At 38.8% G+C, this 25,899-nt stretch overlaps 1 protein-coding gene across 1 annotated transcript in view; it reads right to left on the bottom strand.

Annotated features, from left to right (window-relative positions):
- Positions 1–25,899, bottom strand: part of LOC126484896 (dynein axonemal heavy chain 10) — a 1,141,797-nt gene that overhangs the window by 48,763 nt on the left and 1,067,135 nt on the right. Inside the window, exons 64-65 of the mRNA XM_050108495.1 lie at positions 21,767–21,898; positions 15,241–15,452 (exon numbers count right to left, since the gene is read on the bottom strand). Coding sequence (XP_049964452.1) covers positions 15,241–15,452; positions 21,767–21,898 — 344 coding nt within the window. The remainder of the gene's footprint in view (positions 1–15,240; positions 15,453–21,766; positions 21,899–25,899) is intronic.

The following is a 25,899-nucleotide window of genomic DNA, read 5'->3' as shown; positions in this document are numbered from 1 at the left end:
TTTCAAGTTCCTCATAGATATTACTACTTGTTTTTACCCTTTGAACTCCAGTAATCAATGCTGCTACATGTGCCTTATAGTCACTATTACCAGTTTCAATACCAACATCCTCAAGGAGGTCAGGTCTGTTTGTTGCCATTAGATCCAATATATTTCCATTGTGAGTGATCTTCTAAACTACCTGCATTAGGTAGTTTACAACAGTAATTGAAATTTCTCGATGGAACAATACATAAAATAAGGGAAAGGCAACCACTCACCTGTAAAAGACTGATGTTACAGACTGATGTTTTGTGCATAGATACACATAACAGATAACAGTATTCACACTAGCTTTTGAGCTTTTCATCTCTTTCTAGCAAAGTTTACACATTCATATGTACAATCTCACCTAGTGAGCCTCACTGTGGCTGCAGGAGTCTGCATTTCAGTGACTTTGTGGCTGTGTTTGTATTTTTTTCTATAAAAAGAGCAAGAGCTGCAAAGCTAACGTAAATACTGTTTTCTGTTGCACGTAGCTGTGCTCCACACATCAGTCTGCTATGGGTGAGTGGTTGTCCTTACCTTATTTAACTTATTGTTCTAGGTAGTTTCCAGAAAAGACATTGCGACTGTACCTCCAAGCATGGTATTGAGCAATGCACAGCTCAATTTAGAACTGTGGTTTGATGCGGTAATAGGAGTGAGCCATTTATGACTGCTTTCATACTCAGCAACTAAACTTGCTGTAAAATGTAGTCATAACCTGTGATCCTACAGTCTTATTATATGAGCATTGGCATGTAATGTGAAATATTAAGTAAAACACATTGCAATAAAATCAAATTGTAATAATAAATGATAAAAGGAATATATTCTTCTGAATTGTAAATTGATGTAGATGACACCAAAGGGTGGACCTCTTCATCAGTTACTTAACATATTAAAACATGTGGTTACAGTTGCCTGAGACTGCAGTCGTGTGTGTGTGTGTGTGTGTGTGTGTGTGTGTGTGTGTGTGTGTGTGTGTGTGTGTGTGTGTGCATGCGCGCGCGCTTGCGCATGATGTCTGTCATCTACAACTTCCCTTTTCATAATATTGTTACATATTAAAATGTGAATTCCTGAGTAGATTCTTATTCTCTATCCAGTATTAATTCCAAAAATGCAACTGAAATAAATTAAAGTTCAAGCATGCACATCATCTAATGCTCAGAAAATAAATTTGAAGGCATTTCACAGAGTATAAGCCCCATGTGGCTCTGAAATATTATAAGTACAAATAAATATTAAAGTATTGCATGGCTGCTTGCCCACAGATTCTATCACTTTTACAAATCTGAAATCACATTAGCAGATCACCAACATGTTACCTCAGGACCAATCATTACAGGCTGACCACCAGACACAGAAAGATCAGAAGCCACTGCTCATTTGAGAGCTTAAGACATTACTTTACCTCCACCAAAATGTATAAATGAACCACAATTTTCCAAAATAAAGTTACAAATTTGACATATGGCTTAAATGAAAGCTATTTTTCTTCGAATTCCAATAAGACTGAACACATTATTCTGTATATAATTAATTAAAACATGAATTTTTTGGTTGCACACTTATGACAAATAACAAACAACTAGTTTTTAAAACATGTAAGACAATATAGTTGGCCTGCTCAGTACATGGATTCTTTTATGCTCTGTCTATATGGTGTATCAAATATTACAAACAAGTTACCACTTTTACATCATGGGTGATTTTTAATATTGGATGAATTAATTTTTAATTAAATAAATTAGAAATCAAGCAATTACTTACACATGTGTTACATGGTTAAGCAGGGAGAGGTATAGAGAATGCCTTACCACATCCATTTTCTATGTAACTTGAAGAACATGATGATCTGACACAGTGGCATAAGAAATGTAATAACATAATAAATAAAATATATACAAATATGTGATTTCCAGGGATGATAGCTAGAGTCATAAGCTACCATCCAATGCTTGTTTGTTAAGATTGAATGAAGTGTTCAGCAGTTATTAATTTTCTAAAGGTTTTTCTAGGAATATTCATTTACTGTTACTACCTAACTTCTGTAGTTTTTGTGATATTTATGATGTTAATGTGTGAATAGATGCACCTCAGTGCCATAAGTATGTCAATATGATTGGATTTGCACGTAATGAAACATAAAATTACTACTGATTCTTAAAATAATTGAAAGTAGCCATATTCGGTCTCATTCTGACTCCTGCCATCTTTGGAGCTACCTCCATCATCCACGTGCTGGCAATGAAGCCAGCTGTCCTCTCCTCCATCCACTTTATCCTGGTAAAACCCAGTTTCATTTTCCCTAACTCACTGGTCAAGGGCAGCCACTTTGGCCTTTCAGTAGCTCCCAACTACTGGGTTTCACCCAGCCACAAGCCCTTGTCTACAATGACTTCAATCATTTTGGGCCAGGGTATATGTCACATTATAGCATTTAGTGATGTTTCAAGAATGTCATGACCTCCATGTACAAAAAACTAATTCTCCTGACTGATTGATGGATGATTAAAATCTCCTTCAGTCATGGCAATATGATTAGGAGACATCTGTATTAGTGAAATGAGGTTTTATGAAAAGTTTTGATTTGCATATGGGGTTGACAGAAAATTATAAGTTTATGCCAATCCTCGATACTGAGTCTTGCCCAAATAATCTTGCATGCTGCTTCAGTTTCTGTTTCAATGGATTTGAGTTTCTTGTCTACTGTGACAGCTACAGGACCTCAGTTCTTTCATTATCCTAGCCTTCTGATATACACTTATATGTACCAAAAAGATACCACTGCTATCAATTTTGGATTTTAGACAGCTTTTCGTACCTAGGATTAGGCAAACACTGATTTTTGGGAATGATTCAGACTCTGGTATTTTGTTGCAAATGCTTCAGTAGTTGATCACTATGTTTTTAATACATCTATATACATACTCTGTGAGGCACTGTATGGCGCAAAGTAGTGTGTACCCTATGCCTCTACAAGTCACTTCCTAGTCATCTCTGTGGGGATATTTCCTTGGATATTACCCTGATTTGTCTAGATCTCTTACAGCTATAACTATCTGAAGTAAGATGCTTGTAAGAAACTCACTCACAGTCAACCATAAGGTCAGTAGGTGGAATAAACCTCTGACCCATTTAGGGGTCCCATACAGTTCTCAGCCTGATGGCACACCTCTAGGATGTTGCAGCATAACTTGTCACAGAACTTTCAAAATGTCTTCTTCAAGCCTACCTCTCAACTCAGAACCAGGGGACCTGTTCTGGAGACAATGTCGCAGAATTTCATGAGTAAGGCTTTTCTAACAACCTTCTCTGCTAGTTGGTGGCATTATTCGTTACATTATACTCCACAATCTGCTATTGGCTGCACCCTCTTACCTCAATGACAGCCAGAACAGCTGCTTCAGCACACTGAATGATACCACCAGGCATACACACTGAATTAACAAGATGACCCTTCTCATACCTTACTGTCATTTCCTGCAGACATACCATTACTTAAGACACACTGAAACAGCTGATGATTAATAGACCCCAAACCTGTGTCCGCAGCTTGTGGTCTCGTGGCTAGCATTGCTACTTCTAGATCACGGGGTCCTGGGTTCGATTCCTGGCTGGAATGGCGATTTTCTCAACCCTGAAACAGGGTGTTTTGTTGTCCTCATCATTTCATCATCATCATCATCATCATCATCATCATCATCCATGACAGTGGCTAGACTGGATTGTGTAAAAATTGGGACTTTGTATGATTGCTTATGACTGCAAAGCTGAGTGCCCCACGAACCAATCATCATCATCATCCAAAACTATCTGCATTTGCTTTCCCTTGACAAGGGACACCAAATTTTCCCAACTGACTCAGATACAGTTTCAGTGGAAGATAGTACGTTGAACATGTTGGTTACAGAGATGGGTGTAATATCTTGAGCTCTTCCTGGTCCCTCTCTCTCCTGCACAGTGTGATATATCATATGGATATTACAATTCGTTGGTGTATGCCAGTATAACTATTGTGTCAAAGGTGATGGTGTTAGGCACCAGCTGTGTATTTTTCCCTCTGGTTCCTCTTAATTATTCTGAAATCATTGAACTTTAAAAACACTCTGGTCTTGTAGGTGACTGTAGAAGGATGTGAACTTTACTTAGGCACTAAATATGCTATTTTTTCTACATGCAAATCATGTATTAATTACCCTGATTATTCGAGATGTTAAATAAATGTTGTCATTGGTGTTGTAATCATCGGTGTTATTGTTCAGTAACATTCTGGAATTTCCTGTTTTGAATCTTGAAGAGGATTTTTATGTGGTTTGGTGTTCACTGATGGTTCTTGGTGAGGCCTACTAGAAGCTGCAGATTCGGTGACAATTTAAATCCAATTAGTTCCTACTAACTATTTGAAAATCACCAATGCCAACAATTAGCCAATCAATTGAGACATGCATTGCTCCATATCAGCCACCAATAATAATAAGGTTTTCTGTTAGATAATGATAACAAATTGTGTGTGTGTGTGTGTGTGTGTGTGTGTGTGTGTGTGTGTGTGTGTGTGTGTGTGTGTGTGTAGTTTATGGGTGCTTAATGGTAAGATTATCAGTGCCCATACAAAAATTAGTAGGAACAAATGTGATTAAAATGGCTGAAAATGTCATCAAACAATGAGGGGGAACATACAAAATTACACTCACTCATGGTCAACCATACAATCAAACAATCCCTTAAGATAATGCTGAAATGTTCTAAAACTGTAATTAAAACACAAATCATACAACAGAAGAACTAGAATACCTAAAGAGGAAAATGTGACTAGCTGACCACTTACAAAAAACAGGGATGAGCCAGCTACCCTGATAACACATTTAAAACTTCTCCCTAAAATTTTGGGGTATAAGTTGGACAATTCACGAAACCTTAAAAGTAATACCACATTTATTTTGTTGTCAATTAAAATCAAGGGAAAATCTGTTGGCAAATGATTTGTCGCCCTCTGGTCTGAAAATAATACACAGTCTAGTAATTGTACCCCACAAGCACCACACATTAAAGTGTCCTCTTTCTGGAGCAAGCCACATAGTATAGGCCTGTGTCCTACATGAAGACAATTAAGGAGTATCTCTCCCCCCCCCCCTCCCCCTGTGTGGCTGGAAGGTATGCCATGGGTGCATTGTGGACTCTACCAGATGCAGCTTATTTTTGGTGACTTCCAGAGACTCTTTTCCCCACTTATGCATGATTTTGTACTTCAACACCAATGGAGAGGGATGACACACTGTATTATCTGATGACGGTTACATGCCTCCTTGCCAGCTACATCTGCCATTTTGTTCGCCTTAATATCCATGTGCTCTGGCACCTAGCAGACATACACTTCCTTCCCCTGTCTTTGTAAGTGGAGGAGGGCATCCTGGATACTCTGGACTACTGTATTTGGAGGGTACAATCACTGGAGAGAATGAAGGGCACTCAGGGAGTTGGAACAGATGAGGAATTCAGCACTCACAACACATCTTGTCTGCTACAGTACCACAATATTGCGTGTAATTGCACATTAAAATGTGTATAAGGGAAATATATCAACAGGGAACCTAAATCTAACAATTACATGTCGTTCATAGTCAAGTGGATGTATGCCAATAGATCGTAAATGTCCTATAGAGAGGACAGTACCCATAGGAAACCATAGTCCTTGAAGTAACCTTGTCTCTCAGTAGCACTCCCTGCACACCCATTCATAGCAAATTCTAACCTGTTATGCTATAATGATTACAAATTCCCTTTAAAAACTAACCCATTAATGCCCAAAAGTGATCTGTGTTAGACATGAGAAAAAGCTTGGATAAAATTTACTGATTCCCTGAAACTGATTTGAACTTTATTTCTTTGTTTTTATCATGATAAATGCAGACAATACACATTCCATAATATGATAGTTATAATATGTCATGAATACACTTTCAAACCTCGCCTTAGAAGAAGCAGGTTTACTGGAAGAGATAACGTGAAAATATGGCACTATCTATGCAATAGTTATGGTATGATAAGGGGAAAATAAATGATTTTCCAAGCCAGATATTGTTGCTGATGCTTGCAGAAAGTGCAGCTGTAACTTTCAGATGCTGATTTACCATGAAGTATGTTACAAACAACATTGTAACTTATGAAAATTCAAAAAAAAAAAAAAAGTACTTTTATTCTTTATTATAGTACAAAAATATATTTTCTGCGGTACTCAGCATTTAAAAACTTGCAATACAGCGTGTTACAAAAAGGTATGGCCAAACTTTCGGGAAACATTCCTCACACACAAATAAAGAAAAGATGTAATGTGGACATGTGTCCGGAAATGCTTAATTTCCATGTTAGAGCTCATTTTAGTTTCGTCATTATGTACTGTACTTCCTCAATTCACCGCCAGTTGGCCCAATTGAAGGAAGGTAATGTTGACTTTGGTGCTGGTGTTGACATGCGACTCATTGCTCTACAGTACTAGCATCAAGCACATCAGTATGTAGCATCAACAGGTTAGTGTTCATCACGAACATCGTTTTGCAGTCAATGCAATGTTTACAAATGCGGAGTTGGCAGATGCCCATTTGATGTATGTATTAGCATGGGGCAATAGCCATGGTGCGGTACGTTTGTATCGAGACAGATTTCCAGAACGAAGGTGTCCCGACAGGAAGACTTTCGAAGCAATTGATCAGCGTCTTAGGGAGCATGGAACATTCCAGCCTATGACTCATGACTGGGGAAGACCTAGAGTGACGAGGACACCTGCAATGGACGAGGCAATTCTTCATGCAGTTGATGATAACCCTAATGTCAGCGTCAGAGAGGTTGCTGCTGTACAAGGTAATGTTGACCACGACACTGTATGGAGAGTGCTACGGGAGAACCAGTTGTTTCTGTACCATGTACAGCGTGTGAAGGCACTATCAGCAGCTGATTGGCCTCCACGGGTACACTTCTGCGAATGGTTCATCCAACAATGTGTCAATCCTCATTTCAGTGCAAATGTTCTCTTCACGGATGAGGCTTCATTCCAACGTGATCAAATTGTAAATTTTCACAATCAACATGTGTGGGCTGACGAGAATCCGCATGCAATTGTGCAATCACATAATCAACACAGATTTTCTGTGAACATTTGTGCAGGCATTGTTGGTGATGTCTTGATTGGGCCCCATGTTCTTCCACCTACGCTCAATGGAGCACGTTATCATGATTTCATACGGGATACTCTACCTGTGCTGCTAGAACATGTGCCTTTACAAGTACGACACAACATGTGGTTCATGCATGATGGAGCTCCTGCACATTTCAGTTGAAGTATTTGTACACTTCTCAGCAACAGATTCGGTGACCGATGGATTGGTACAGGCGGACCAATTCCATGGCCTCCACGCTCTCCTGACCTCAACCCTCTTGACTTTCATTTATGGGGGCATTTGAAAGCTCTTATCTACGCAACCCCGGTACCAAATGTAGAGACTCTTTGTGCTCGTATTGTGGACGGCTGTGATACAATACGCCATTCTCCAGGGCTGCATCAGCGCATCAGGGATTCCATGCGACGGAGGGTGGATGCATGTGTCCTCGCTAACGGAGGACATTTTGAACGTTTCCTGTAACACAGTGTTTGAAGTCACGCTGGTATGTTCTGTTGCTGTGTGTTTCCATTCCATGATTAATGTGATTTGAAGAGAAGTAATAAAATGAGCTCTAACATGGAAAGTAAGCATTTCCGGACACATGTCCACATAACATATTTTCTTTCTTTGTGTGTGAGGAATGTTTCCTGAAAGTTTGGCCGTACCTTTTTGTAACACCCTGTATATCATGAAACATGCAAACATGAGTCTTTATTCAAAATAATAAATACAGTCCTCAATAACAGCCCTCGGAGTGTATAATGGGAATACAGGAAAACTTTGTGTTCAATAGCCACTTCTTGTCAGTTCCAGAACAAATAGGCTGCAAGGGCTCTGTTAATGAAGTTCTGAGTCCTAAGCAAAAGACTACAGGTAAAATTGACGTTAGACCTATCACAGCATCTGAAAGTAAAAGAACAATCATCTCTCCCAAGAACACATATTCCATCAGGGTAGATAACATCTGTAATAATCTACTAAATCAGAGCTGTGCTTCTATTATTGGTGTATTTAGCCTCATTTTCAATGCATTCTTACAACAAGGAACTGTGCCTGACATATTCAAATATGCTGTTGTAAAACCCCTTTTCAATGAAAGGTGACAAAACTGAATTACAGGCCAGTTTTCTTTCTAACTGCTTTTTCAAAGATTCTAGATATGAGAATTTTGGAACATCTAGATAAATATAACATTTGTAGCAAAAGTCAGTTTGGTTTGCAAAAGGGTTTGTCACCTGAACAATCAATCTATGCTTTCACAAATAAAGTTCTGGTTTCAATTAATGACAAAATGGCAACAATAGGTTTATTTTGTGACTTATCAAAAACATTTTGCACTGTGGACCACTGAATCCTATTACAGAAAGCAGACCCATTAGGAATAAGTGGCGTAGCAAGTAAGTAGTTAGAATCATACCTAAAAGACAAAAAGTAGTAGTAGATAGTGCTGATGAGATCTATAGTGGCCTGGTTCCATTAAATGTGGGGTGCTCCAAAGATCCATTCTTGGTCCTTTACTGTTCCTCATATTTATAGATGACCTACCTCAATGTACAAAGCTACAGTGCTATATTAGCATTTTTGCAGATGACAACAACATTATGATTGATGCTCGTACAGGTGAAGATTTTCTAGGGTTCTTATTGATGTAATGAAATGTTTTAGCATCAGTGGACTCTCATTGAATTTTAATAGGACTAGCTATATTCAGTTCACTGCAACTGCTAATACTGAGGATGAATTTACTGTGAAGTGTGGCACAGAAAACACAGAAAGAGTTGAAACAACAAAGTTTTTAGGTGTTGTAAAGTTTTCAGGTGTTGTAATTGACTCTAGAGTAAACTGGTCTCATCATATAATAAATCTTCAGAAGAGATTCAGCTCATAGATTTTTGCCCAGCTCATTCTCTCCAAGAGCAGAAATACAGACACAATGAAAGTAACGTACTATGGATATTTCCATTCTTTTATGACATGTGGTATTAAATCTTGGGGAAACCAAACACCAGCAAAGAAAATATTCTTGGAAATATTCTTGGTCCCAAAACATGTTGGAAGAATAATGAGTGGCCTAGGCTCTACATGTAGTTGTAGAAACCTTTCCTGGAAACTAAAAATTCATACTGTTATTTCCCAGTATTTATTTTCTCTTATGTGTCTCATCAGCAAAGATACTGAGTTTTTAAAAAGAAATATTGAATACCATGGATGTGATACTATGAGAAAGCACAATTTCCACAATAATTTTAAAAACCTGACTATGATGCAAAAGGATGTGCAGTTCCCTGGTGCAAAAGTTTCTAATGCTCTTTTGATAACCATTCATCTTTCACAGAGCATTTTACAATTTGGAAGAGTTTTTGTAGCCACAATGAAAAAACCTAATAGATCTGTGGACCAGAAATTCTTTGTGATATACCATAATGTAAATATGAGCAATGATGTAGGTGAGAGTGTGCAGGTACCTTGGAACAGGTTAAGTCAGCTAAATGCAGAGTCACAAGGCTGTCTGGAGGTGGGAGGAGGGAGGGGGGGGGGGGAGGCAGAGTTGGAAAAGACTGTAGGTGTGTTGGCAAAATACTCCTGTAATATTCATAGTTATTTTAACTAGTTTTGTATTTGTTTTTCATTTTCTGTGTCTAATGTTTGCTCTAATCTGTCATTCTTACCACATATGTGTAATACAAACATGGAGTATAACTTTTGTATGATTGACTGCTTTAATATTACCAATGTATAGATTGTTTACTGACACACTCTATGTCCTTGTGAGTTTATCACAGTTGGTTTGATGGAGTAAGAAATAAATAAATAAAAAATAAACAGCCATGGCCACTGTCTCTGGTCACTAACTGTATATGGCAACTGTGCCTTACATGAACACCAATTAGGGAGGATGGTGAGTGTAAGAAGGAGGCATGGGATGGGAACCAGGAGGCATAACTGGATAGTGATGGAGTAAGATGTTGCACTGCCCGTGAGAGTGTGCAGGTACCTTGGAACAGGTTAAGTCAGCTAAATGCAGAGTCACAAGGCTGTCTGGAGGTGGGAGGAGGGAGGGGGGGGGGGGGGGGGGGGGGGAGGCAGAGTTGGAAAAGACTGTAGGTGTGTTGGCAAAATAAAAGACTTTTGTATTGTTTGTGTGGGAGCAGGGAAGGGAATATCTAAGTGGAGGAGAGAGACCAATGAAGGTTGAGGCCAGTGGGTTTCAGGAATGAAGAATATGAAACTTCCTGGCAGGTTAAAACTGTGTGCCTGACCGAGACTCGAACTCGAGACCTTTGCCTTTCGCGGGCAAGTGATCTACCATCTGAGCTACCGAAGCACGACTCACACCCAGTCCTCACAGCTTTACTTCTGCCAGTATCTCGTCTCCTATCTTCCAAACTTTACAGAAGCTCTTTTGCGAACCATGCAGAACTAGCACTCCTAAAAGAGAGGATATTGCGGAGACATGGCTTAGCCACAGCCTGGGGGATGTTTCCAGAATGAGGTTTTCACTCTGCAGCGGAGTGTGCGCTGATATGAAACTTCCTGGCAGATTAAAACTGTGTGCCCGACCAAGACTCAAACTCGGGACCTTTGCCTTTCGTGGGCAAGTGCTCTACCATCTGAGCTTCCGAATCTGCCAGGAAGTTTCATATCAGCGCACACTCCGCTGCAGAGTGAAAATTTCATTCTTGAAACATCCCCCAGGCTGTGGCTAAGCCATGTCTCCGCAATATCCTTTCTTTCAGGAGTGCTAGTTCTGCATGGTTCGCAGAAGGGCTTCTGTAAAGTTTGGAAGGTAGGAGACTAGATACTGGCAGAAGTAAAGCTGTGAGGACCGGGTGTGAGTCATGCTTCGGTAGCTAAGATGGTAGAGCACTAGCCCGCAAAAGGCAAAGGTCCTGAGATCAAGTCTCGGTCGGGCACACAGTTTTAATCTGCCAGGAAGTTTCATATCAGCGCAAACTCCGCTGCAGAGTGAAAATCTCATTCTGGAAACATCCCCCAGGCTGTGGCTAAGCCATGTCTCCGCAGTATCCTTTCTTTCAGGAGTGCTAGCTCTGCATGTTTCGCAGAAGAGCTTCTGTAAAGTTTGGAAGGTAGGAGACAAGATACTGGCAGAAGTAAAGCTGTGAGGACCGGGTGTGAGTCATGCTTCGGTAGCTCAGATGGTAGAGCACTTACCCGCAAAGGCAAAGGTCCCGAGTTCGAGTCTTGGTCGGGCACACAGTTTTAATCTGCCAGGAAGTTTCATATCAGCGCACACTCCACTGCAGAGTGAAAATCTCATTCTGAAATGAAGAGTATGTTTTAGTGAGAGCTCCTACCTGCACAGCTGAGAAAAGCAGCTGTTGGTAGGAGAGATCCATTGTGGCTGGATACTGTGCTGCGAAATTACCCTGCTCTCATAGACCAACACCTGCAGACTATTACCAGTAATCTATCCTCCTACATACATGTAAAAGACACCAGCCATTGCCTCCACCGACACTCCACAGTTCCTGTGGCACCTTGATTATCACTGGCGATGTCACATCCTCTAGACTAATATCTCCAATGACTATAGCCTTGCCACAATTGAACACTACCTCTCCCAATCCCTGATGACTCCAAATCTACAACCTCCTTTCTGGTCAATGTGACCAACTACATCCTCACCCACAATCACCTTTCCTTCGAAGGAATCACCTAGAAACAAATCCATGTTTCAGCAATGGGGACTAGCATGGCACCATCATATGTCAACCTGTTCAGGGAGCATCTAGAGGAATCCTTCCTGACCACCCAGAATCCCAACGCCTCAACTGGTTAAGAGTCACTGATGGCATCTTCGTGATCTGGACCAAGGATAAGGACAACTTATCCACATTCTCGGCCATTCACTTCACTTGACCCTCCTCAACCCAACAAGTTACCTTCCTTGATGTTGACCTCCACTCCAAGAATGGCTAAATGAGTATTTCCAGATTCATCAAATCTACCAACCACTGACAATACCTCCACTTCCACAGCTGCTACTGATTCCAACCCAGAAGTCTTTTCAATACAATGTAGCTGCCCTTGGTTGTCACATCTGTAGTGATGAGCAGTCCCTCTCAAATATGCCAAGGGCCTCACTGAGGGATTTACAAATTGAAATTACCTTCCTAACCTTGTTTGTAAATGGATCTCTCATGCCTTATCTCTCCAGCCACATACCACCTCCAACTCCTCTCATGACTCAGTGCTATGCAAGACTGGGACTACTGAATCACATTCTCTGCCAAGGTTTCAACTACCTCTCATCATGTCCTGAAATGAGAAGTATCCTAACCACTATCTTCCCCAACCCTCCGACACATTTAAGTCATATCCTTGTCCATCCCTACTCTTCCTGCTCCCCATCACTTGCCTCATGGCCCATATCCCAGTAACAGACCTAGATGAAAGACCTGTCCCATACATTCTCCAATTACTACCTACTCCAGTTCTGCCACAGGCATCTCCTATCCCATCAAAGACAGGACTACCTGTGAAAACAGCCTTGTGATCTTCAATATAAGCTGCAACCATTGTGCTGCTTTCTATGCAGGCACGACAGCTAACAAGCTGTCTGTCCACATGAACAGTCATCACCAAATTGTGACAGCTGGACCAACCAGTTTCTGAGCATGCTGCCCAACACATTGTGCTTCACTTCAGTGACTGCTTTACTACCTGCATTATTTGGATCCAATGACTGCTTTACTACCTGCATTATCTGGAACCTTCCTAACAACACCAGTTTCCTGAATTGTGCATGTAGCAATTTACCCATGTACCACCTCCTCAATTTTTTCAGTTCATGATCAATAAACAATGGTCAGAGCCCACTTCTGCCCCTGGAAATGTTTTGCTATTTAAAATATGATTCTAAAATCTTGTCTCACCATCTTATAATCTGTCTGAAACCTTCTGGTTTCTTCAAGCCTCTTCCAATCTTCCATGTGTAATACCTTCTTTCATGATTTCAGCTGTTTGCACTTCCAACATAGTAAGGGGATGTTCACTATATGACCACATAAGTCAGTCATCCAGATTGCTGCCCTTGCAACTACTGAACAGGGTGTTGCCCTCTTCAAAAACCACAAATTTTTCTGGCCTCTCCATGGAAATCGCTATATAGTGGTTGCACCTACAGTATGGTTATCTGTATTGTTGAGGCACACAGCCACACCTCAGCAATGTCCTTGGTTCATGGGGGGATAAAAGTATAATAAAACCTGATTCAAAAATAAAGTTCCTAAAAATATGATTTACTTTTCTTTATTTTAGTACCATCATGTCCAGTCGGATGTTTGTAAAGTAGGTGTGCTTAATGAGACCTTGTAGCAAGTAGTTTTGTTGCAAGTGGCAGATAGAGAGAATGGGAGGGCAGATTTAAGTGACGTGAGATGGTCACCAATGAACTGCTTCATGCATGGAAATATCAATAAAGATAAATAAAATAAATTACCCTGAAATGGGAGTAAAGGTATTTCTAGCAACACTGGTAACTAGAAAATCATTTTTTCATTTAGCACAATGAACTCTTTTGAAGACTTCATTGTAACATAAACAATGAAGATTATTCTGGGGAATACAGAACCTACGTATTATTTTCAGGTAATATAGTGTTTCAAAATTTCTCAGACAAAATTTTTATGTAAGGTGTGCATAATCTGTTACATTTTGGGATAACGCGCAATGTCGGACCATTTGTTAATCATTTAGTAAGTACATCCTGGGCAGAGGGATAAATTCCAAGTTCACTTCAAAGTTGTACCTAAAACAGATTAAAATGATTTTCAGAGACTATTGTCCTTTGTTACGTGTGGACACCACAAAAGAATTCTACCATTAAACCCATAAAATGCACACCATAACACCAATCTTGAGGTTCACCATCTTCAAAAAAGATTTTACAGGACTTAGGGGACTGAGAGAAGGAAAAAAAGCAATAATGCTTATTGACAAGGGCAACATTGCAATCTTAATGTCACCCTTGGCTTGGACTAAATCTGAAAAAATGTTCAATATGTTGAATGTTTTTGGGTCCAGACAGAAAAGTGGATATATACACGTCCACGAATTCAAGGAGTTCATAAATCTCCTTAGCATGTTATCTTTGCCCAGTGATGTAAAAGCCTAGACTGCAAGAAGCGTTACATCATGATGCTACAAGGCTTCCTCCTCTATACAAAGGAGGAATTCCTCTAACAGCAATATTTGATAAATCTGGTCCAGTCCCGTATCAGCCAGCAAAATGTCTTAAGCACCTCATTAATATATGTTCAAAATGTGCACCACAATGAACCATAATTATTATTTTTACATGTCTACCCGTTTATTAGCCATCCACTTATGGACTCTACTGAAGTAACTCATAAGACATTTAACAAGCATTTACAGAGTTCTTTACGTGTGTCCTCATGTCAAATTGTGTAACACAAAAATATGAGCAAACTGGTTGTGTAGCAATGAACAGACTATTATTTCAGTAGAGCCAATAGAGTGAACATTGTAATATTAATAAACTTTTGCTCCATTCAGAACTCATGTCTATCATCGACATCAGTACGAAGTGATATAGTGGTCTGTCTCAAACTGTATGTACATCATACTTAAATTTGTTCTATTGGAATTCTGTTCTTTTCCCCAGCAAAATCCTATGATTACATAGGACATATTTAATACAAAATGTAATTTAGAAGGCACACCTCTGGCTAATAGTAATTATGAGAACAGAAGAGAACGTTTTGAGTTCTGCTATTTCCAAGCAATATTACATATGTGTCAGTAGTGACACAGCTACATAAATAATATGACAAAAATTACCCAGTAATGAGACACAGTGCAGCTATGGTTAACAAAATTACTGATAGTGTAGCCAAAAATTGCATCTGTAGGATAAGTAAACAAACAAAAATAACATTATGTGCCTATTCAAAACAAAGAAGCCACACCACAAACAGAAGGCAGAATACAATGTGATATAATTGATATAATAACTACGAATGAAAACCTTTAATCTTAATGACAACTGTAACTAATATCTAAAATGAGGAACCTTTCGTAACAATGACAGTGTCCTCTTCATGCTCTCCAGCAAATTGTTAAATCTCTCCAGCTCCTGTATGAGTACAATAATGATAGGTGTCATCTTAGAATAGAATTTCTGGCGAATCTGTTGAATCTTGAACAGTGTTGGGATTTTCTTCAGAATATCTTGAGCTATTCCATCAATAAATTCCTCTCTGCTGACCCCACCTCCAGCAGGTCCTGTTCATAAAGCATTGAGAATAATATTTGTATTTGTAGTTACATACATTTGCAGAGGTATTATTAAATTATGCAGCTACTGAATATATCTTTGATATTGGAAGAAATTAGACAAACAATTATCTCACTAGCCACAATGCTCTAAGCTGATGACCACATTCATATCACACTTGTCGTGTATGTCATGTAGTGTATGGATTTCACTTCTCCCAGTCCATTTTATGCACAAAAAGTACAACAGTTAATACCTTCAACATAAACCCAACCATATCTGATTTAGCTATTTCATAGGTCACTGGAAGTATATTTCTTAGTTTAAAATAAATCAAAAAGTTTCTGTAGCATGAACATTTGTCCGGAATATTGTGCTATCATATGTAGGACCTTCTTATGAACTTACTGTCAAAGTTGTTTGCCAGCTTCTGATTATTGCCTACTCGAATATGTAGAATGTGTTATACAGGTTGCCTATGCACTATTGTGGCAGAAAAGCTAGTTTTTAATATTTTTTGTTAAAAGCAACTTTTAATACAAAATTTTATGCAGAAACAATATATTTCTTTTGTGTTTCTAAATGTTTACCAAAAATTAGTATGCCACTCAGAAAACTTATGGCAATATCTTTTGGTGGATAGCATGCTTCCCAGCGACTTTCACATGATCCTGTGACTCAGATTAAATTTTTGTAGTTACAGGGATATAATTATTCTCAGAGCTAAAATGAAACACTGATTTACACCGGAAAGCACGTTTTGGCTACATATTACTATCAGGTAAATGTTTACTCATAAACAGTGCAGGGTAATACCATCGGAGGGGGACAGGGGCAATGATGCAGATGCCTCAGCTGCAAAATTTTTTGGGGTTGCAAAAAAATTAAGATACAATTCTTAACATAGAACAAAATCACAATTGATGTCCTATGCTAATGTTTTTCCAACAATTATTCTGCAAATTCAGTCATGGGAGTGGGTGTGGTTCCTGCCCACAACCAGGTGAGTTATGAAACCTCCGATTGGTTGAAGTGGCCTACTTTCTTTCAGCCCTAATAGATAACTAGTGTAAAAATATTTCAATCAGCATAGGAGCACTGCCAAAGGTAAATATTTTTACACTAGTTATCTATTCCCCCCACGAACCATGGACCTTGCCGTTGGTGGGGAGGCTTGCGTGCCTCAGTGATACAGATAGCCATACCGTAGATGCAACCACAACGGAGGGGTATCTGTTGAGAGGCCAGACAAATGTGTGGTTCCTGAAGAGGGGCAGCAGCCTTTTCAGTAGTTGCAGTGGCAACAGTCTGGATGATTGACTGATCTGGCCTTGTAACACTAACCAAAATGGCCTTGCTGTTCTGGTACTGCGAACGGCTGAAAGCAAGGGGAAACTACAGCCGTAATTTTTCCCGAGGGCATGCAGCTTTACTGTATAGTTAAATGATGATGGTGTCCTCTTGGGTAAAATATTCTGGAGGTAAAATAGTCCCCCATTTGGATCTCCGGGCGGGGACAACTCAAGAGGACGTTGTTATCAGGAGAAAGAAAACTGGCATTCTATGGATCGGAGCGTGGAATGTCAGATCCCATAATCAGGCAGGTAGGTTAGAAAATTTAAAAAGGGAAATGGATAGGTTAAAGTTACATATAGTGGGAATTAGTGAAGTTTGCTGGCAGGAGTAACAAGACTTTTGGTCAGGTGAATACAGGGTTATAAATACAAAATCAAATAGGGGTAATGCAGGAGTAGGTTTAATAATGAATAAAAAAAAAATAGGAGTATGGGTAAGCTACTACAAACAGTATAGTGAATGCATTATTGTGGCCAAGATAGACACGAAGCCCACGCCTACTACAGTAGTACAAGTTTATATGCCAACTAGCTCTGCAGATGACGAAGAAATTGACGAAATGTACGATGAGATAAAAAAAATTATTCAGGTAGTGAATGGAGGCAAAAATTTAATAGTCATGGGTGACTGGAATTCAAGAGTAGGAAAAGGGAGAGAAGGAAACATGTTGTCGTTGTTGTTGTGGTCTTCAGTCCTGAGACTGGTTTGATGCAGCTCTCCATGCTACTCTATCCTGTGCAAGCTTCTTCATCTCCCAGTACTTACTGCAACCTACATCCTTCTGAATCTGCTTAGTGTATTCATCTCTTGGTCTCCCTCTACGATTTTTACCCTCCACGCTGCCCTCCAATGCTAAATTTGTGATCCCTTGATGCCTCAAAACATGTCCTACCAACTGATCCCTTCTTCTAGTCAAGTTGTGCCACAAACTTCTCTTCTCCCCAATCCTATTCAATACCTCCTCATTAGTTACGTGATCTACCCACCTTATCTTCAGCATTCTTCTGTAGCACCACATTTCGAAAGCTTCTATTCTCTTCTTGTCCAAACTAGTTATCGTCCATGTTTCACTTCCCTACATGGCTACACTCCACACAAATACTTTCAGAAACGACTTCCTGACACTTAAATCTATACTCGATGTTAACAAATTTCTCTTCTTCAGAAACGATTTCCTTGCCATTGCCAGTCTACATTTTATATCCTCTCTACTTCGACCATCATCAGTTATTTTACTCCCTAAATAGCGAAACTCCTTTACTACTTTCAGTGTCTCATTTCCTAATCTAATTCCGATTTAATTGGAAAAATTCGGAGTAGGTATTAAAATGCATGGAGAAGAAATAAAAACTTTGAGGTTCGCCGATGACATTGTAATTCTGTCAGAGACAGCAAAGGACTTGTAAGAGCAGTTGAATGGAATGGACAGTGTCTTGAAAGGAGGATATAAGATGAACATCTATTTGGGGAGCAAAATAACTGATGATGGTCAAAGTAGAGAGGATATAAAATGTAGACTGGCAACGGCAAGGAAAGCATTTCTGAAGAAGAAAAATTTGTTAACATTGAGTATAGATTTAAATGTCAGGAAGTTGTTTCTGAAAGTATTTGTATGGAGTGTAGCCATGTATGGAAGTGTAAAGTGGACGATAAATAGTTTAGACAAGAAGAGAATAGAAGCTTTCGAAACGTGGTGCTACAGAAGAATGCTGAAGATTAGATGGTAGATCACATAACTAATGAGGAGGTATTGAATAGAATTGGGGAGAAGAGGAGCTTGTGGCACAACTTGACTAGAAGAAGGGATCGGTTGGTAGGACATGTTCTGAGACATCGAGGGATCACCAATTTAGTATTGGAGGGCAGCGCGGAGAGTAAAATTCGTAGAGGGAGACCAAGAGATGAATACACTAATCAGATTCAGAAGGATGTAGGCTGCAGTAGGTACTGGGAGATGAAGAAGCTTGCACAGGATAGAGTAGCATGGAGAGCTGCATCAAACCGGTCTGAGGACTGAAGACCACAACAACAACAACAGTTATCTATTAGTTGCATTTATTTATTAATTGTTTATATTCATATTTTACATTTATTTAACTTTTTCCTGAGTTTATCTCATCCATAATGTATTTAAAAAAGGAACTTGGTACCCAGTTCAGGAAAGGATGAAAAGCAGAACAGGAAGAGCTTGCCAAACTGGTTCTCTTGTTCAGCCACAAGGTTTTAGAACATGGAGAAAGCTTAACATCAGGGTATTAGATCATGAAAAAAATTATCATGTTGGCACATTTGAAAACTGTAAAGAGCTTGAAATGCAACTACAGAAAAGGGAAACAATCAATGATGGTGTTCAATTAGAACAACATAAGTCATTTGAGAAATGGAAAGCTGTATTAACAAGAATTCTTGGTTGTGTATTGTATTTAGGCAGACTATCCTTACCCTTGTATGGTCACTCAGAAGATCTTTGTGGCAGTAATAACTGTGGAAATTTCTTTGAAATGTTCAAGTTAATTGCCAAATATAATCCAGTTGTGATTCATCATCTTCATAATGTTCAGCAGAATGCTATGTTGTGTTTTATATTTCTCCAAAAAACCAAAATGAATTTATCAAACCATTTGGTGATCATGAAAAATTAAGTATTCTGTATAATGTTTGACAGTTCACCCATTACGTCTTATAATGACAAAAAGTCTCAAGTAATTCATTATAATATATATTGGTGTTTCAGAAATCACAGCAGAGAAAATGTTTATTGATTTTATTCTGCTACATGGAAAATCAACTAATGAAATTACAGAATACCTTTTTTGCAAGTTGCAAGGAGGTGGTGTAAAACTGGAGTACTACTATGGACAAGGATATGACAATGCTGCAATCATCACTGGACACATTAGTGGTGTTCAAAGGTATATTTTGGATATGAATCCGAAAGCAGTGTTTATGACATGCAACAATCACTCATTTAATCTTGCTGGAGTACACAAAATTGCTATTTGAACAAAAACAGTGACTTTTTGTCACTATGCTAAATGTATGCACATTTTTCTCAAGCTCCACACATAGGTGGGAATTTCTTAAGCAACATGTTCTAATTAACCTGAAGTGATCCTGTGACACAAGATGGCATTCAGAGCATGAATCTGAACATGCAATTACCTAGCAAATTTAAAGCATAATACAAGCTTTAGGTATCTTTAGAAATGGGTCAGAGGAAACCCCAGAAACCAAATGAGATGCAGGCAGTTTGCTGGTTTACATTATGATATATCCCTTCTTTGCATACCTTTATTTTTGGAGCCCTTTGTTTACTGAAGTGAATGATGCTCAGATATACCTAAAACAACAAGGACTTGGACTTGAACAATGTATTGAAAAGCTGAAAGCAGTGACTCTATTCTGTGAGGAAAAGCATGATTCTCTAATCTCAAAAGCAGCAGAGGGAGCCATGAAGATATGCAATATATTTGATATTTCAGCACAAAGACCAGCTGGTGATGAAAGAAATGTCTGGTGAGAAAAGTATTAACTCTGCTTCAATTTAATTCAGGAAATGCATTGAGACAGTAGATACGCTAACATCAGAATTTAGTAAACATATGTTACAAATAATATACTCTTACTCCATGAACCATGTGACTTCCTTCAAATTCAGATAGTATTGAATGCAGAGAAAGATTAATTCATCAACTGTAACATTCAGCATTTACTGGAAAAATATTCTGAATTGAATGCTTCAGTTATGGTTGTTGAAGTACATCATTTCTTTATTTAAAGAAGTTCATGCAGAAAAGAACATTCTTGTATGGACAGTTTTAGAATTATTAAGCTGGATAATTAAATGGAATATTCATGAAGGTTTAATTAACATTTTTGTGGCACTAAGACCTTTTCTAACAGCCACTGTGTCAAATGCTACTTGTGAAAGAAGTTTCTTCAAACTTAAAGCTAATATAGACCAATCAGAGGTTGGCTAAGAGCCAGGAAAGATTTAGTAATCTTGCAGTTATATCAATTGAATGAAAAATAAATGTAAATTTCAACCATTTAATGAAACAGCCTGCAAGAATAAAATCCAGGCCTTTGCAGACAGGCCTTACTCACCAAACATAGTCCACAAACCGATTTACCATTCCATAACCTCATACACCCATAATTCTCCCACCACTCCTAAAGAACCCACCAGGAACCAACTACAAAGAAGTCGCCCATTCATCATCCAGTATCTTGCCACATTGGAGTAACTGAACCATGTCCTTCACCAGGGCTTCTCCTATCTATCTTTATGCCCAGAAATGAAAGCTATCTTACCCATGATCCTTCCAAATCCTCCTCCTTAAGCAGTATTATGCCACCCACCCAGCCTATATATTATGTTGTCCATCCCTATAACACTCTCATTCCCAACTCCTTGCCACAGATATCATTTCCATGTGGAAGACCCAGATGCAAGACCTGCCCAATTCACCTTCCCTCTGAGCTACCAGCTTTCCCACACACCTATTGCTTCCCTCTGAGATGCCAGATACCTAACTAGCACAGTTTTTATTCTTTTCTTGATTGCCTATCAAGGACTCAATGCTTCTACTATTCAGTGAGTGGCCTCATTTCCTCCTAAATTATTTACATATTGTACCAGAAATATCATTACCATATCTGATTATATTTTATGACATAGTGTGTATTTGCTATCAGAGCAGTGTCATTTTAACATACGTTTGAGAAATTATTATGAACAACCCAAAATATGTGCAATAAGGAATGGGAATTGTATTTGTTTTGCTGGAGAATAACAATGATTTTGAAACGGAATGTGATTTCAGAGCCAGAGGTGAATTAGTACCTGTATTAAATGACTGGCCTATTTTCTATAATAATAATAAAAAAGTTTGCATATACACAGTTACAGAGTAACAACTAAAAAGAAAGATGCATATATGAAACACATTTAATGAGTACTTACCAGCTTGAGGTTGTAGTTCTATAAGATGAGACCACATTAGTTTGGCAGCTTGAGTGTAATAACCAATTTCTGCATTTGGATGTAGACCAAACACATCTGGGCTATTCACCAAGGGCAGCTGGTCAATATATTCTGCAGCAACATAAACAAATAACTAATTTTTATCTGTGTGTAAGTACAATAACAGTTGTAGACACACACACACACACACAGATATATATATATATTTTATGACAACATGCTTAATAGAATGTTTGTACAACTTACAAATATGATACAGCACCAATTCTGCATGGCAGTGATTTTACAGGTCCTATTTAGTTTTCTGGATGTATATTGCACAAATCATGCAGTTCCCATAAATTATGGACTACTAGTTTGTGCATGCAGAGCTGGTGCCTGATTGCCACTTGGGTTCAGATCAGGCAAATGTGGTAGCCAAGACATAATGTGAGTTCATTATAATGCTATTTAAACCACTGTAGCATGACCTGGCCTTTTCAAATGGCCTTTTGTCCTTCTGGAAGATGCAATTGCTACTGGGGAAGACTTTAAACATCAAGGGATGGAAGTGCTCTGTAACAAAGTTCACGTAGTCCACAGCTCCCAGAGGTCCCATGAAAGCCCAGGTGAATGATCCTCTGGCATGTGTCCATGACATGGTGCATGTTCTGAGTAACTGTTCACTTCCATGATGGCATATCATTCTCGACCATTGACCTGTTGAAACAACAAATGCAATTCATCTGGTTAGGCAGCATGTTTCTATTCATGCAAACTGTGGAGCCCCACCTTCAATAATGCTCTGGATCACTTCTGCCTGCATCAGCATTTTACTCTGTTTCAGGTACGCCATGGTTAGCTGCTTATCCTGCTTTACAGTGTGGTCAAACTCTAATCTTCATAGTCTGTGATGACGCATAGTCATCCAGCACCTTCTTGCATACTCATGACTTCACCATCTGTCAGCCACTTTCCATAGGTACTCATGACAATAGAATGTGAACAGCTGATCAGCATCATTTTCCAAGATGCCTTCTGCAGGTTTTGGGCCATAACAATTTTACCTTTGTCAGTGTCACTTATGCCACTGTTTCCAAATTTTGGTCCAATATCATTGCTAAATTTCATTAAGTGCTGTTCCACTTACATGCTTTCCTTGCCACATCACATGCTTTCAATATCAACAGGCAGCGTTCAGTCTCACGGAGGCAGTGGTGTTATTGGTCTGGGTCATCAATGAATCTACACATATATTTTACTGCTCAAAGAGAACCATAAGAGACACAGAAACTACAGCTTTTGAAAGCTCATTCAGGCCATTAGTTTGAATTTTTCAGACATGTTATTGAAAATGTGTTGAATATTCAATGAAACGAACATTTGTTTTTGCCCAATTAAGTTAAAACTTATGTTCTATGAAGTGTAAATAATCAGAGTGACAATGCATCTTTTCTTTTAATTATTCTCTTTTTTCATGGTTCAGTCATACAGTCAATCACTATATCAAGTTTTGAAGACATCACTGTGTAGAAAAATCATAACAGATAGAAGCTGCTTTCAGACACTAATTCTGAGACTGTACTACCAATTTATTGACTCCTGACTGCTCAGTACAATAATAATAATAATAATAATAATAATCATTTAAGACTGATTATGCCTTTCAGCATTCAGTCTGGAGCATAGTCCCCCTTATAAAATTCCTCCATGATCCCCTATTCAGTGCTAACATTGGTGCCTCTTCTGATGTTAAGCCTATTACTTCAAAATCATTCTTAACCGAATCCAGGTACCTTCTCCTTGGTCTACCCCGACTCCTTCTACCCTCTACTGCTGAACCCATGAGTCTCCTGGGCAACCTTGCTTCTCCCATGTGTGTAACATGACCCCACCATCAAAGCCTGTTCGCCCTGACTGCTACATCTATAGAGTTAATTCCCAGTTTCTTTGATTCCCTCATTGTGGACACCCTCCTGCCATTGTTCCCATCTACTAGTACCTGCAATCATCCTAGCTACTTTCATATCTGTGACCTCAACCTTATTGATAAGGTACCCTGAATCCACCCAGCTTTTGCTCCCATACAACAAAGTTGGTCGAAAGATTGAACGTTGCACAGATAACTTAGTCTTGGTACTGACTTCCTTCTTGCAGAAGAGAGTAGATCATAGCTGAGTGCTCAATGCATTAGCTTTGCATCACCTCACTTCCAGTTCTTTCACTATGTTGCCATCCTGTGAGAATATCCATCCTAAGTACTTGAAACTGCCCACCTGTTCTAACTTTGTTCCTCCTATTTGGCACTCAATCCGTTTATATCTCTTTCCCACTGACATTACTTTCGTTTTGGAGATGCTGATCTTCATACCATAGTTCTTACATTTCTGATCTATCTCTGAAATATTACTTTGCAAACTTTCAATTGAATCTGCCATCACAACTAAGTCATACCCATATGCGAGACTGCTTATTTTGTGTTCACATATCTTAATCTCACCCAGCCAGTCTATTGTTTTCAACATATGATCCATAAATAATATGAACTACAGTGGAGACAGTTGCAGCCTTGTCTTACCCCTGAAACTACTCTGAACCATGAACTCAATTTACCGTCAACTCTAACTGCTGCCTGACTATCTATGTAAAGACCTTTAATTGCTTGCAAAAGTTTGCCTCATATTCCATAATCTCGTAGTACAGACAATAACTTCCTCCTAGGAACCCGGTCATATACCTTTTCTAGATCTATAAAGCATATATACAATTCCCTGTTCCACTTGTAACACTTCTCCATTATTTGCTGTAAGCTAAAGGTCTGGTCCTGACAACCTCTAAGAGGCCTAAACGCATACTGATTTTCATCCAATTTGTCCTCAACTAATACTCGCACTTTCCTTTCAACAATACCTGAGAAGATTTTACCCACAACGCTGATTAAAGACATACCTCTGTAGTTGTTACAATCTTTTCTGTTTCCACATTTAAAGATTGGTGTGATTACTGCTTTTTTCCATCTGATGGAACCTGTGCTGACTCCCACGCCATTTCAATTATCCTTGTGTAGCCATTTAAGACCTGACATACCTCCGTATTTGATGAGTTCCAACTTAAATTCATCCACCCCAGCTGCTTTATTGCATTGCAATCTATTGACCATTTTCTCCACTTTCTCAAATGTGATCCTATTTACATCATCATTCCTATCCCTATACCAAATAAGTAAACAAATTAATAGCTGGTGTTTATCTACTGCTTTCTGGTTAGTATTTACACAGCTACAAAATATCACACATATGAATTATACATATGCTCTCAGAATAGAGGCTTGTTTACAATGACCATTCCTGCTGGTCATACTGATAACAAGAAATTAAAATTCTTGGAGGTGTATCATTTCTCCACTTTTTTTCGGCTGTACATATTTTTATTTAATTTTTCAACTTATTTTGTTGTATTTATGTCTCCCACTGGAGATCATATTTCATAAATTACATTCCTTTTATAAATAATTGATGCAACTGTATGGTATTATAGGGCAATAAAACACATCTGGGGTTCTTTGGTTGTCTGGTGCAAGTCTTTCAATTTGACACTACTTCAGTGACTTGCACATCTAAAAATTTATTTTCTGTACTACTGTGCAGCCTAATTCCAAGTGATTTTTTGCACCTTCAGAATCATTTACTCCCTTATCAGTTTTTCAAACTATGTGTGGGGACATAAGCTCTATGCACTTCTGTCCCCAAGAATATCACTACAAAAACAGTATCTCTGGGCCTTGGGCAGTCTGTTCTGAGAAGCCAAGTGTTTGAGTTGTATATGTCCATACGGTGTCTACAAATAAATATTGTGTCTTTGAATCAGTAACATTGACAATCATTATGCATCATGAACATTGTGTTCATTTCCCAAATCCTACATATGCCTTTGAAGTGTTGTACTCTGTGACTCAGGAAAACAATAGCCAGGATATAACAAGTTTATTGAACAAAAAAGTCTGCTTCAACAACATGGAAATAAACGCCAAGAAACAGTAACAAGAGTAACACAACAGGTACAAACAGTAACAAGAGTAGTACAATAGATACAAAATAACTGTGGACCACACTAAGATCAGACTGGCACTAAGT

This window comes from Schistocerca serialis, chromosome 6 (genome assembly GCF_023864345.2).
Source record: "Schistocerca serialis cubense isolate TAMUIC-IGC-003099 chromosome 6, iqSchSeri2.2, whole genome shotgun sequence".
NCBI lineage: Eukaryota > Metazoa > Arthropoda > Insecta > Orthoptera > Acrididae > Schistocerca > Schistocerca serialis.
This window is presented reverse-complemented; position numbering and strand designations above follow the sequence as displayed.